Raw genomic sequence first — 12,614 nt, 5'->3', positions numbered from 1 at the left:
ATATATAATAAAGTACAATTGTGATTGAGGCATCAGTGTGTGAACAGCAGATTTAAGAATAAAGTATAATTTTTATTAATACAAGTGTGTTTATATGGAGAGAAGATTCAAGAAGAATTATTACTGAGGCATCAGTGTGTTCAGGTGGAGAGAAGATTTAAGAATAAAATATAATTATTATTAATATGAATGTATTCAAGTGGAGAGGATTCAAGAAAAATTATGATTGAGGCATCAGTGTGTTTAGTTGGAGAGCAGATTTGAAAATAAACTATATATATAAATATATTATAATATTATATATAATAAAGTACAATTATGATTGAGGCATCAGTGTGTGAACAGCAGATTTAAGAATAAAGTATAATTTTTATTAATAGGAGTGTGTTCAGGTGGAGAGAAGATTTAAGAATAATTATGATGGAGCCATCAGCGTGTTCAGGTGAAGGGCAAATTTAAGAATTAAGTATAATTATTAATATAGGTGTGTTCAGGTGGAGAGAAGATTTAAGAATAATTATGATGGAGACATCAGTGTGTTCAGGTGAAGAGAAAATTTTAGAATAATTATGATTGAGACAGTGTGTTGAGGTGGAGAGAAGATTTAAGAATAAAATACAATTATTAACATGAATGTATTCAGGTGGAGAGGATTCAAGAAAAATTATGATTGAGGCATCAGTGTGTTTAGATGGAGAGCAGATTTGAAAATAAAGTATAGCTATATATATATAAATATAATATTATATATAATAAATATATATGTATATTATGTATAATAAAGTACAATTATGATTGAGGCATCAGTGTGTGAACTGCAGATTTAAGAATAAAGTATAATTTTTATTAATAGGAGTGTGTTCAAGTGGAGAGAAGATTCAAGAATAATTATTATTGAGGCATCAGTGTGTTCAGGTGGAGAGCAGATTTGAAAATAAAGTATAACTATATATATAAAATATATTATATATAATAAATATATATATTATATATAATAAAGTACAATTATGATTGAGGCATCAGTGTGTTCAGGTGGAGAGAAGATTCAAGAATAAAATATAACTATTATTAACATGAATGTATTCAGGTGGAGAGGATTCAAGAAAAATTATTGAGGCATCAGTGTGTTCAGGTGAAGAGCAGATTTGAAAATAAAGTATAACTATATATATAAAATATATTATATATAATAAATATATATATTATATATAATAAAGTACAATTATGATTGAGGCATCAGTGTGTTCAGGTGGAGAGAAGATTTAAGAATAAAATATAATTATTAACATGAATGTATTCAAGTGGAGAGGATTCAAGAATAATTATGACTGAGGCATCAGTGTGTTTAGATGGAGAGCAGATTTGAAAATAAAGTATAACTATATATATAAATATAATATTGTATATAGTAAATAAATATATATAATAAAGTACAATTGTGATTGAGGCATCAGAGTGTGAACGGCAGATTTAAGAATAAAGTATAATTTTTATTAATAGGAGTGTGTTCAGGTGGAGAGAAGATTTAAGAATAATTATGATGGAGCCATCAGTGTGTTCAGGTGGAGAGAAGATTTAAAAATAAAATATAATTATTATTAATATGAATGTATTCAAGTGGAGAGGATTCAAGAAAAATTATCATTGAGGCATCAGTGTGTTTAGATGGAGAGCAGATTTGAAAATAAAGTATAACTATATATATAAATATATTATAATATTATATATAATAAATATATATGTATATTATGTATAATAAAGTACAATTGTGATTGAGGCATCAGTGTGTGAACAGCAGATTTAAGACTAAAGTACAATTCTTATTAATATGAGTGTGTTTATATGGAGAGAAGATTCAAGAGGAATTATGATTGAGACATCAGTGTGTTCAGGTGAAGGGCAAATTTAAGAATTAAGTATAATTATTAATATGGGTGTGTTCAGGTGGTGAGAAGATTCAAGAATAATTATGATGGAGCCATCAGTGTGTTCATGAGAAGAGTAAACTTAAGAAAAATTTTGACTTCTGCTGTTTGCATAAACGTGCCTGAGAATCTTGTTGTTTCCAGAACCAGCCTTTGAGGGTTTGCTCCTCACAGCTGCCTTTTATAAATCAGCTTTATATTTTCATGGCCTTTTTTTCCTTCAAGCCAAATTCTCCAGCTCAGCCCCAGGTTGCTGGGCCAGTAAATCCCAGTTTCTGCTCCCTCACAGGTTGGTGGCATCCACGGGAGCCAGGCTGGATCCCAGCAGGCTCCTCCAGCTCTTGGCAACCCATCCCCTCTTCCCAAAGGCTCACTTCTGTGTCCTCAGCAAATTCCCAGATTTGCTCAGCAAGCCTGGGGTGAGTTTCACTCTTATTTCTTTTTTATTTCTTTTATTTCGCTCTTATTTCTGTTTGTTGTTTTTTTTTTTTTTTTTAACACATTCCTGCAGTGTCCCCCAAGCCTCTCTCTGTGGTGTTTCTTGTCACCAAATGGATTTGGAGGAATTGTGGAGCTCTGTTTGGATGGGGTTTGGTTCCTCAGCTGGAAGGAATGATCCCTGAATCCCACAGGAAGGGGTTTGGGAACAGGCAGCACTCACCATGCCCTGGGGTCTGACCTCAGCCCACATTTCTGGGCAGCCCCAGGTTTTCCTTTGTGCCATTCCCATAAATTTGGATGGATAAAACTGGACAGGATGCACATGTGGGATGTGCTCCTCCCTTTGTCACCAATCCCAAAACTTGTCTGAGGTCACTGTGCCCTCCTGTGTCCCAAACTCCTCCCTCTGGGTGTTATTTGGGATCATTTGGGCTGGCAGTGATGCCTCAGGTTTGGCTTTTCTATTTTATATTCTGTGCTGCTTTAGTGTGTGGGCTGCATATTATGGGATGGAGAGCTGTGTGCACAGAGCAGGGAGACAAAACAATTCCTGCCCCAAGGCAGGAATTTCTGGGTTGTTTTGTTTTTTTTTTAACTCATTCCTGCAGCGTCCCCCAAGCCTCTCTCTGTGGTGTTTCTTGTCACCAAATGGATTTGGAGGAATTCTGTTTGGATGGGGTTTGGTTCCTCAGGAAGGAATGATCCCTGAATCCCACAGAAAGGGGTTTGGGAACAGGCAGCTCCTCTGCAGGCACTCACCATGCCCTGGCATCTCAGGCCCACATTTCTGGGCAGCCCCAGGTTTTCCTTTGTGCCATTCCCATGAATTTGGATGGATAAAACTGAACAGGATGCACATGTGGGATGTGCTCCTCCTTTTGTCACCCATCCTGAAACTTGTCTGAGGTCACTGTGCCCTCCTGTGTCCCAAACTCCTCCCTCTGGGTGTTATTTGGGATCATTTGGGCTGGCAGTGATTGGCTCAGGTTTGGCTTTTATATTTTGTATTCTGTGCTGCTTTAGTGTGTGGGCTCCATATTCAGGGATGGTGAGCTGTGTGCACAGAGCAGGAGACAAAACAATTCCTGCCCCAAGGAATTGTTCAAGTGCTTGGTGCTCCAAAACAATTCCTGCCCCAGCTGGGCACCAAGGACAAATGCCCCAAATCCCAGCCCAGGAGCACAAACCCCAAACAAGCAGGGTGGGACTGCCTGGGCTGAAGCTGGGATGGGACAATGAACTGCAAGGGGCAAATGGAACTGATCAAATGAGAGACCCCATGACTGGTTGAGCATTTTGGGACCATTTTGGGTCATCTTGGGTGCAGCCCTGGCTGGGCTCTGGTGCTGCCCAAGGGGCATCCATGGATCCTTTCCATAAATCCCTGCTTTACTCTGGAGCTCTGCCCAGCCTCTCTCCTAGCTCAGCCCTCACAAGGGATCAATTTAGGATGTAACAGCTCCTCACTGAATTTTTCCAGCTCCTAGTGAGATTTCCCTGAAAGCTCCAAGCTGTTTGCTGTGTTTCCCTTGTGCTTGCCCAGGCAGAGAAGATGTGGGCCACGTTTGCTGTCATGGTGCTGTTCTCTGATGGCGTTGGGGACATCCAGAGGCTGCTGCAATGTTTCCAGAGTCCCTGCTCGGAGCTGGCCCTGCTGGAGGTCACCGAGGTGCTGCACTGCATGGCCACGCTGCTGCTGGCCATGAGGAACAGGAGCATCCCCATCTCCCACAGGTCAGCAGCTTCCCATTCCAGCCCTGGGTGCTGCAATCCAGCCTTGGATGTTGCAGGGATCAGGGGCAGCCCCAGCTGCTCTGGGAATCCCTTCCCAAAATCCCAGCCCAGGCTCCCTCTCCAGGGAATTCCCTCCATTCCCAGCTCTCCCAGCCTGGCATTGGATCCATCCCCACCCCGACTCCTCTCCAGGAAGGGATTTTGGGCTCTGGGGGCTTCACTGGCAATCTCAGCACTCCAGGAAGGGTCTCCCTTCCCTTTGCCATCCCCAACTTCCATAAAAATCCCTGGGGATGGATTCTGAGTGTCCCAAATGCCAGAATGGTTTGGGTGGGAAGGGCCCTTCAAGCCCATCCCATTCCAAGCCCACCATCCCAGGCTGCTCCAGCCTGGCCTTGGGCACTGCAGGGATCAGGGGCAGCCCCAGCTGCTCTGGCAATGCCAGCCCAGGCAGGAATTGCTCATTGCCAAGATGCCACCCATGGCTGCCCTCTGGCAGTGGGAGCCATTCCCTGGGTGCTGTCCCTGCAGGCCTTGTCCCCAGTCCCTCTGCAGCTCTGCTGGAGCCCCTGCAGGCCCTGCAAGAGGCTCTGAGATCTCTCCAAATTTGAGTTTCAAATCCCTTCAATTCCCAGCAGGACAGGAGCATTCCCATGTCCAACAGGTCAGGAGCTTCCCATTCCATCCCAGGGTGCTCCAATCCAGCCTTGGATGCTCCGGGGATGAGGCAGCTGAAGTTTCTCTGGGAATTCCAGCTCAGCCCATGAATCCCATCCCAAATCTCCCATTTTTCCCATTCTGAAGCCATTCCCTGTGTCCTGTCCCTCCATCCTTTATCCCAAGTCTTCTGGAGCCCCTTTAGGCCCTCAAAGTGGCCCTGAGGTCTCTCCAACTCTGAGTTTCAAATCCCTCCAATTCCCAGAACAGGAGTATTCCCATGTCCAACAGATCAGGAGCTTCCCATTCCATCCCAGGGTGCTCCAATCCAGCCTTGGATGTTCCAGGGAGGAGGCAGCTAAATTTTCTCCAGGAATTCCAGCCCAGCCCAGCCATTCCTTCCCAACATCCCATCCTAAATCTCCCCTTTTTTCCAGCCAGGAGCTTCCCATTCCATCCCTGGGCACTCCCCACCATCCCTGGGTACTCCAATCCAGCCTTGGATGTTCCAGGGATGAGGCAGCTGAAGTTTCTCTGGGAGTTCCTTCCCACTATCCCATCCTAAATCTTCCTATTTTTCCAAAGCCATTCCTTGTGTCCATCCTTTATCCCAGGTGTCTCTCCTGGAGCCCCTTTAGGACCTGGAAGAGGCTCTGGGGTCTCTCCAACTCTGAGTTTCAAATCCCTTCAATTCCCAGCAGGAATTCTCCAGGGAGCATTCCCATGTCCAGCAGGTCAGGAGCTTCCCATTCCATCCCAGGGTGCTCCAATCCAGCCTTGGATGCTCCAGGGATGAGGCAGCTGAAGTTTCTCTGGGAATTCCAGCCCAGCCCAGGAATTCCTTCGCAACATCTCATCCTAAATCTCCCCTTTTTTCCAGCCAGGAGCTTCCCATTCCATCCCTGGGCACTTCCCACCATCCCCAGTAGCTCCAATCCAGCCTTGGATGCTCCAGGGATGAGGCAGCTGAAGTTTCTCTGGGAATTCCAGCTCAGCCCATGAATCCCATCCCAAATCTCCCATTTTTCCCAGTCTGAAGCCATTCCCTGTGTCCTGTCCCTCCATCCTTTATCCCAAGTCTCTCTCATGGAGCCCCTTTAGGCCCTGCAAGAGGCTCTGAGGTCTCTCCAACTTTGAGTTTCAGATCCTTCCAAATCCCAGCAGGAATTCTCCAGGGAGCATTCCCATGCCCAACAGGTCAGGAGCTTCCCATTCCATCCCTGGGTGCTCCAATCCAGCCTTGGATGCTCCAGGGATGAGACAGCTGAAGTTTCTCTGGGAATTCCAGCCCAGCCATCTCATCCTAATCCTTCCCAACATCCCATCCCAAATCTCCCCTTTTTTCCAGTCAGGAGCTTCCCATTCCATCCCTGGGCACTCCCCACCATCCCTGGGTGCTTCAATCCAGCCTTGGATGCTCCAGGGATGAGGCAGCTGAAGTTTCTCTGGGAATTCCTTCCCACTATCCCATCCTAAATCTTCCTATTTTTCCAAAGCCATTCCCTGTGTCCATCCTTTATCCCAAAGTCTCTCCTGGAGCCCCTTCAGGCCCTGGAAGAGGCTCTGAGGTCTCTCCAAATTTGAGTTCCCAGGGGATTTGGATCTCCAGCCTGGCCTTGGACACCTCCAGGGATGAGGCAACTCCAGCTCCTTTAGGAATTCCATTCCAGGAATTCCCAATTTCCCATCTGTCCCATCCCTCTGGCATTCCCCCTTTTCAGGATACAACATTCAAAAAACTCCAATTTTTCCCAAAACAAAAACAGGATTTAAAGGCTCCTCCTGCTCAGCTATGACAATTTTATGACCTCCCCAAAATGGATTTATTTTTCTTCATTCCAAGTCGTAGGAGCTCCATCATTCCTTTGTTCCAAACAAAAAGGGATCTGAGCAGAGATTCCTTCAGGATTTCAGGGGGATAAGGATGAAGGACACAGGGAAATCTTTCTGGGGAGAAAATTGGGAAGGAACTGGAGTGGAAAATGCAAATATCCAGGAATTAGCTGGCCCTGGAAGCTGTGAGTTCTAAGGGACTGGAGCTTCTCCCCTTCCCAGCCAGGAATTCCCAATTTCCCATCTGTCCCATCCCTCTGGCATTCCCCCTTTTCAGGATACAACATTCAAAAAACTCCAAATTTTTCCCGAAATAAAAACAGGATTTAAAGGCTCCTCCTGCTCAGCTATGACAATTTAATGTTTTTACTATCTCCCCAAAATGGATTTATTTTACTTCATTCCAAGTCCTAGGAGCTCCTTCATTCCTTTGTTCCAAAAAAAAAGGGATCTGAGCAGAGATTCCTTCAGGATTTCAGGGGGGATAAGGATGAAGGACACAGGGAAATCTTTCTGGGGAGAAAATTGGGAAGGAACTGGAGTAGAAAATGCAAATATCCAGGAATTAGATGGCTCTGGAAGCTGTGAGTTCTAAGGGACTGGAGCTTCTCCCCTTCCAGCCAGGAATTCCCAATTTCCCATCTGTCCCATCCCTCTGGCATTCCCCATTTTCAGGATACAACATTCAAAAAACTCCAAATTTTCCCGAAATAAAAACAGGATTTAAAGGCTCCTCCTGCTCAGCTATGACAATTTAATGTTTTTATGACCTCCCCAAAATGGATTTATTTTACTTCATTCCAAGTCCTAGGAGCTCCTTCATTCCTGTGTTCCAAAAAAAAAGGGATCTGAGCAGAGAATCCTTAAAATTCCTTCAGGATTTCAGGGGGGTAATAATGAAGGACACAGGGAAATCCTTCTGGAGAGAAAATTGGGAAGGAACTGGAGTGGAAAATGCAAATATCCAGGAATTAGATGGAAGTTGTGAGTTCTAAGGGACTGGAGCTTCTCCCCTTCCCAGCCAGGAATTCCCAATTTCCCATCTGTCCCATCCCTCTGGCATTCCCCCTTTTCAGGATACAACATTCAAAAAACTCCAAATTTTCCCAAAATAAAAACAGGATTTAAAGATTCCTCCTACTCAGCTATGACAATTTAATGTTTTTACTATCTCCCCAAAATGGATTTATTTTACTTCATTCCAAGTCCTAGGAGCTCCTTCATTCCTGTGTTCCAAAAAAAAAGGGATCTGAGCAGAGATTCCTTCAGGATTTCAGGGGGATGAGGATGAAGGACACAGGGAAATCTTTCTGGGGAGAAAATTGGGAAGGAACTGGAGTGGAAAATGCAAATATCCAGGAATTAGATGGAAGCTGGGAGTTCTAAGGGACTGGAGGACAGGGAAAGGCTCATCCTGAGGGAAGCTGGGATGTTAATGATTGATTCTGCAGGAAATGTGGCAGGCCAAAATCCAGGCATTTTAGAATTCCCATCTCCCTGGAATTTCCATCTCCCCGGAAAAAAGTGGGAATTCCTGCTGGGAATAAGGAGGGGATGTGTCCTGCAGGAATTGCCTGATTGCTGTTTGCAGTAATTAATGAGTGTGAGGGTCCAAATCTTGGTGAGAGACACAAAATCTGTCCTGGAGGGCTGGAAGAAAGGAACAAAACTGCCCCAAAAATGGGAAAACCCTGCTGGAAAATCCAGGTTAATTTTAAACCAATTGTTGTCAGCACAGTTAAACCCAAAGGATCTCTTTTCCCTCTGCAGTGAAAACCACCAAGAATTATTATCAGTTAAAAACCTGCCTTAAAGCCATTCTAAACCAAAAATTTCCTCTCTTTAAAATCCCAAATCAGCCCCAAATTTACTCTGAGCCCCCCAGCCCCAGCTCTGTTGATAATTGGGGCTCAGGAGAGCAGAATTATCCCCTGGACTCTGATCCCAGCTCCTGCTGCCATGGAAAAACCTGGAATACAAAACAGGCAGGGCAGAATTATTTAAAGAACATTTTAAATTATTCATCATTTCCTGCAGAGCTTGAGGCTTTTTTTTTGTTTTAATTATCCAAGGTATTGGTGGTGTTTTAAGTGGTTGCAGAGGTTTAATTTGTTATTAATTTGATATATATATATATATATATACATATATATATATATACACATATATATATTTATGTATCACATGTATATATTTATGTATTTATTTATTTTATATATATTAGCAATATTAACTATATAATATATACTATACAGTTAATTATTATATATTTATATATAAATATAATATATATTATATTTATATAGTTAATATATAAATATAGTTACAGTATAACTATGTATAGGTATATATAGTATATATAATATATATACTTATATTTATATATTTTTATATATATAAATATATAAAAATATATATGTATATATTTATATTTATATAATATATATTTATTTATATATTTATATATTATATATATAAAAGTATATTTATATATAAGTACATTCATATTTTTATATAAATATACTTAAATATATTTTATATATTTATATATATTTATATATATTATTTTTATATATAATATATAGGTATATTTATATATACTTATATATAATATATATTATATTTATATAATTTGATAACTATATATAGTTATATAGTTATAAAATTATACTATATATATAGTATAACTATATATGGTAGATATATATTGTATATATATAATATATATACTATATATAATTCTATATATACAATTTTATTATATATAAAAAATATATATAATTTTATGTATAGTTTAAACTATATATTTATAATTTTATATGTATAATATTTATATAATTTTATATAAATTTATATAATTTTATATAATTTATATAATACATATATATATAATTTTACTATATATATAATTTCATTATATATATAATTTTATACATAAAATTATTATTTATTAACTATTTCCCATTTCTCAGTAATTCCTGTTTCATCCTTTATTTTTTCCAGGCTTCACTACAATATTTTCTACTGTTTGTATCTGATGGAAAACGCCTCTGGAATTGTGCAGCCTTTGCAAGAGGGAAGGATGGATTCGTGTCCCAGGTGATCCAAGCAGTGCATGCTGAGCAATTCCATGGAGAGAGGAGCAAAAATCCCAAATATTCCACAGCAGGAATATCCCAATTATTCCACATATCCATTAATCCAAAATCCCAAATATTCCACAGCAGGAATATCCCAATTATTCCACATATCCATTAATCCAATATCCCAAATATTCCACAGCAGGAATATCCCAATTATTCCACATATCCATTAATCCAATATCCCAAATATTCCACAGCAGGAATATCCCAGTTATTCCACATATCCATTAATCCAATATCCCAAATATTCCACAGCAGGAATATCCCAATTATTCCACATATCCATTAATCCAATATCCCAAATATTCCACAGCAGGAATATCCCAATTATTCCACATATCCATTAATCCAATATCCCAAATATTCCACAGCAGGAATATCCCAATTATTCCACATATCCATTAATCCAATATCCCAAATATTCCACAGCAGGAATATCCCAATTATTCCACATATCCATTAATCCAATATCCCAAATATTCCACAGCAGGAATATCCCAATTATTCCACATACCCATTAATCCAATATCCCAGATATTCCACAGCAGGAATATCCCAATTATTCCACATACCCATTAATCCAATATCCCAGATATTCCACAGCAGGAATATCCCAATTATTCCACATATCCAATAATCCAATATCCCAAATATTCCACAGCAGGAATATCCCAATTATTCCACATATCCAATAATCCAATATCCCAAATATTCCACAGCAGGAATATCCCAATTATTCCACATATCCATTAATCCAATATCCCAAATATTCCACAGCAGGAATATCCCAATTATTCCACATATCCATTAATCCAATATCCCAGATATTCCACAGCAGGAATATCCCAATTATTCCACATATCCATTAATCCAATATCCCAAATATTCCACAGCAGGAATATCCCAGTTATTCCACATATCCATTAATCCATTATCCCAAATATTCCACAGCAGGAATATCCCAATTATTCCACATATCCATTAATCCAATATCCCAAATATTCCACAGCAGGAATATCCCAATTATTCCACATATCCATTAATCCAATATCCCAAATATTCCACAGCAGGAATATCCCAATTATTCCACATATCCGTTAATCCAATATCCCAAATATTCCACAGCAGGAATATCCCAATTATTCCACATATCCGTTAATCCAATATCCCAAATATTCCACAGCAGGAATATCCCAATTATTCCACATATCCGTTAATCCAATATCCCAAATATTCCACAGCAGGAATAGGTGGAGCTGAAGCTCACCACCCTCCCATGAATTCTCAGGGAAAATCAGGATTGGGGCCTTGGATCTGTAAAATTGGAATTGCTGAGTTGAAATTTGCTCCTGGCTCTGTCTCTTGGAATCGTGGAACAATTTGGAATCATGGAATGATTTGGAATCTTCCAGTGAGTCAGAGTGTGTCAGAGCAGAAATTCTCAAATTCTCAGCATCCAGAGCTCCAACACATTCCCAGCTCTCCCAATAAATAAGGAATTAATTGATAAGGAATTGATAAGGAATTTCCCACCTCCCTGGCCTCTGGAGATCCAGGCTGGGTTCCCTTTCTGCTGCTGGATTGAATAATTTAATTCCTTATCCTCACCTGGAGAAAGGGAATGGGATAAATCCATCTGGTTTTAATGAGCTTGAGGTGCCAAATTCATTCTTAAAGCACAGCTTGGTCCCTCAAAATATGGATAATATGGATAAATATGGATATTTTCCTTTGTTTGTGTGTGATGTTTTCCTGTATTCCCTAAAAAAATCTTCCCCAAGACTTTTTATTTTATCTGCACTATTTCCTTACTCCGTGCTTTTCTCCTTTTCCCAATAATCAAGTTGGGATGGGATCAATCAATCCCCTGATTTCCCTAATTAATTTAGGGAATTGATTGATTTCTTTAAAGTGGGATGGTTTGTTTTGGGGATTTTTAAAGGATTAATAATTCCTTCCCTGCTTGTTGATTGGAAATTTTTTTCCCTGTTTTTAGTGGACGGGCTGATGTCAGACTGACCCATGAACAGCAGAGGATTCTGAGTCACAAAATTGAGCCTGGCCAAACAGTGAAAATAATGGCATTTGCAGGTAAGAGCCCAAAATGTTGGAAAAATCCCTGGACAATTCCCAATCTGCTCCTTCCCTCCCTGATCCCTCTGTCTGAGGGATTGAGGGATCCCAAGGGATCTGGGATAACAAATTGAAGGGAAAACCTGCCAAAAATGGGGGCAGAATAAAAAACAGGGGAGAGAGGAGTGGGGAAATGTGGAACAGCCCTACAGATCCCGAGTTTGGGAAAGGAGGAAGAGGAGATGCTGCAGGTGCTGGAGGAGAGATTTCCCTGGAACCCCTGGAGGAACAATTCCTGAAGGACTGAGCCCCTGGATAAAGGAGCAGTTCCTGAAGGATTAATCCCATGGAAAAGGAGCAGTTCCTGAAGGACTGAGCCCCTGGTTAAAGGGAGCAGTTCCTCAAGGATTGAGCCCATGGAAAGGGATCCAGGCTGAAGCAGTTCCTGAAGGATTAATCCCATGGAAATGGAGCAGTTCCTGTAGGATTGACCCTATGGATAAAGGGAGCAGTTCCTGAAGGATTAATCCCATGGATAAAGGGAGCTGTTCCTGAAGGACTGACTCTATGGATAAAGGGAGCAGTTCCTCAAGGATTGACCCCATGGAAAGGGAGCAGTTCCTGAAGGATTGACCCCATGGAAAGGGAGCAGTTCCTCAAGGATTGACCCCATGGATAAAGGGAGCAGTTCCTGAAGGATTGACCCCATGGAAAGGGAGCAGTTCGAAGGACTGACCCCATGGATAAAGGGAGCAGTTCCTGAAGGACTGACCCCATGGATAAAGGGAGCAGTTCCTGAAGGACTGAG

At 40.9% G+C, this 12,614-nt stretch overlaps 1 protein-coding gene across 7 annotated transcripts in view; it reads left to right on the top strand.

Annotated features, from left to right (window-relative positions):
* The window catches only part of FBH1 (F-box DNA helicase 1), a 53,492-nt gene that overhangs the window by 8,701 nt on the left and 32,177 nt on the right, over nucleotides 1-12,614 (top strand). For all 7 annotated transcript variants that reach the window (XM_074540346.1, XM_074540345.1, XM_074540347.1 and 4 more), the window contains exons 5-8: nucleotides 2,215-2,344; nucleotides 3,910-4,100; nucleotides 9,594-9,689; nucleotides 11,730-11,824. In XM_074540346.1, the coding sequence (XP_074396447.1) occupies nucleotides 2,215-2,344; nucleotides 3,910-4,100; nucleotides 9,594-9,689; nucleotides 11,730-11,824 (512 nt within the window). The remainder of the gene's footprint in view (nucleotides 1-2,214; nucleotides 2,345-3,909; nucleotides 4,101-9,593; nucleotides 9,690-11,729; nucleotides 11,825-12,614) is intronic.

The sequence above is a fragment of the Zonotrichia albicollis genome, chromosome 4 (genome assembly GCF_047830755.1).
Source record: "Zonotrichia albicollis isolate bZonAlb1 chromosome 4, bZonAlb1.hap1, whole genome shotgun sequence".
NCBI lineage: Eukaryota > Metazoa > Chordata > Aves > Passeriformes > Passerellidae > Zonotrichia > Zonotrichia albicollis.
This window is presented reverse-complemented; position numbering and strand designations above follow the sequence as displayed.